Source organism: Babylonia areolata, chromosome 23, assembly GCF_041734735.1.
Source record: "Babylonia areolata isolate BAREFJ2019XMU chromosome 23, ASM4173473v1, whole genome shotgun sequence".
Taxonomy (NCBI): Eukaryota; Metazoa; Mollusca; class Gastropoda; order Neogastropoda; family Buccinidae; genus Babylonia; species Babylonia areolata.
The window spans coordinates 42,203,297-42,205,251 of NC_134898.1; the positions used below are offsets into that span (position 1 = coordinate 42,203,297).

The 1,955-nt window shown below is 35.8% G+C and overlaps 1 protein-coding gene across 1 annotated transcript in view; it reads left to right on the forward strand.

Annotated features, from left to right (window-relative positions):
* LOC143297994 (choline/ethanolamine transporter flvcr2b-like) overlaps positions 1–758 on the forward strand; it is a 79,045-nt gene extending 78,287 nt beyond the window's left edge. The window contains exon 15 of the mRNA XM_076610635.1: positions 184–758. Coding sequence (XP_076466750.1) covers positions 184–240 — 57 coding nt within the window. The 3' untranslated portion in view covers positions 241–758. The remainder of the gene's footprint in view (positions 1–183) is intronic.
* The last annotated feature ends 1,197 nt before the right edge of the window (positions 759–1,955 follow it).

The following is a 1,955-nucleotide window of genomic DNA, read 5'->3' on the forward strand; positions in this document are numbered from 1 at the left end:
CTCTTTCTCTCTCACACACACACACACACACACACACACACACACACACTCATATATATATATATATTTCTACTTCCTGTTTATCTATGACAGTGTGACATGTTTGAGAACAGAAGAGTAAAAGAGTAACTCTTTAAACTGGAAGACTGCTAAGTTCTGATTTTTATTCTTTCTTTCTACCAGATGCTGGAAACGCTGGACCATATCGAAGTGGACATCAAGGAACCTATCACGAAATAACCACCCGGCGTTTTTTTTGTTATTTTATTATTATTATTATTATTATTATTATTATTATTATTATTATTATTATTATTGTGTGTATTTAATTTCATTTCATTTTGTTCTGTTTCATTTCTTTTTTTTTCCATTTTATTCATTTTACCTTATTCTATTTTATCATATTCTATTTCACTTGATTTGATTTGATTTTGTTGTGTTTTATTTTATTTTATTTTATTTTATTTTAAGTGCGAGCGAGTGACATGCTGCTGCGTTCGACTTGCTGTATAGTTAGTTTGTTTCTCGGATGAATATTTTTTGCCGAGCTGAAGATGTTAACGACGATCTTGTAACATTCATCTTTTATCGTGGTCATCATGTTCGCTTTTGCTACTGGGGGCTAAAAGGTATTCTTTGGAATTGGTACGATGTTTTGTCAGATATATAACCAGTGTGTGCTTTTTTTTTTTTTCTTTCGCTGTATTTTTTTTTCTTTTTGAGTTGTTGTTGTTTTGTTTTGTTTTTTGTTTGTTTTGTTGTTTGCGTTGTTTTGTTGTTGTTGTTGCTGTTGTTGTTTTTGTGGGGAGGGCGGAGGTGGGGGTGGGGGTGGGGAGTGAGCACGAGTTTTTTTGTTGTTGTTGTTTTTTTTTTTTGTGAAGTCTTTGTTTGTTAAGGACTTTGAGCTTGTTGAGATAGGTCTGGAGGTACGGTTAGTCTGGTACCTCGTTTGAAATACGTCACAGTTTCTTTCTTTCTTTCTTTCTTTCTTTTTTGCAACCTACATGGCTGGCTGAACGTACGCATACACATTGCTCATTGCATACCATTTCACATACGGTGCGTCCATTTCATCAGCCGATTTCAGTGTGATTCATGCAATGTCAGTAACGGGTCGTAAACGTATCAATTTTTTTTTTTTTTTTATGTTTTGTTTTTACTTTCTTGCAAGTGATCGATTAGTATTATTGGAGACAGCACGATTATGTCCTTGAAGGTTTTCACTTTCTTGCAACTGATCGATTAGTATTATTGGAGCCTGCACTATTCTGTCCTTGAATATGTTGCTTCACTGAGGCAAGCCGATGACATGATTAATGAAAACTGTGGAGGTCATTCATTCGGTCGTCGCTCGTCAACTGAAAGGGTTCCTTGTGTACGTCAACTGAAAGGGCTCCATATGTACGTCAACTGAAAGGGTTCCATATGTACGTCAACATGAAAGGGTTCCATATGTACGTCAACTGAAAGGGTTCCATTTATATACGACAGCATGAAAGGGTTCCTTGTGTACGTCAACATGAAAGGGTTCCATATGTACGTCAACTGAAAGGTTCCATATGTACGTCAACTGAAAGGACTCCATATGTACGTCAACTGAAAGGGTTCCATATGTACGTCAACTGAAAGGGTTCCATATGTACGTGAACTGAAAGGGCTCCATATGTACGTCAAATGAAAGGGTTCCATATGTACGTGAACTGAAAGGATTCCATATATATGTCAACTGAAAGGGTTCATCTAAACATTTTATGTATGAATGTTGAATGACTGAATTTCGTGTATTGTTTATGTTTGTTACACCACAAATTAATTTCTCTTGTTGAGATAATAAAGTATTCTGTAAAGGTTCTATATGTAGGTCAAATGAAAGGGTTCAATGTAACCGTCAACTGAAAGGTTTCCATATGTACGTCAACTGAAAGGGTTTCATATGTACGAACTGAATGGGTTCC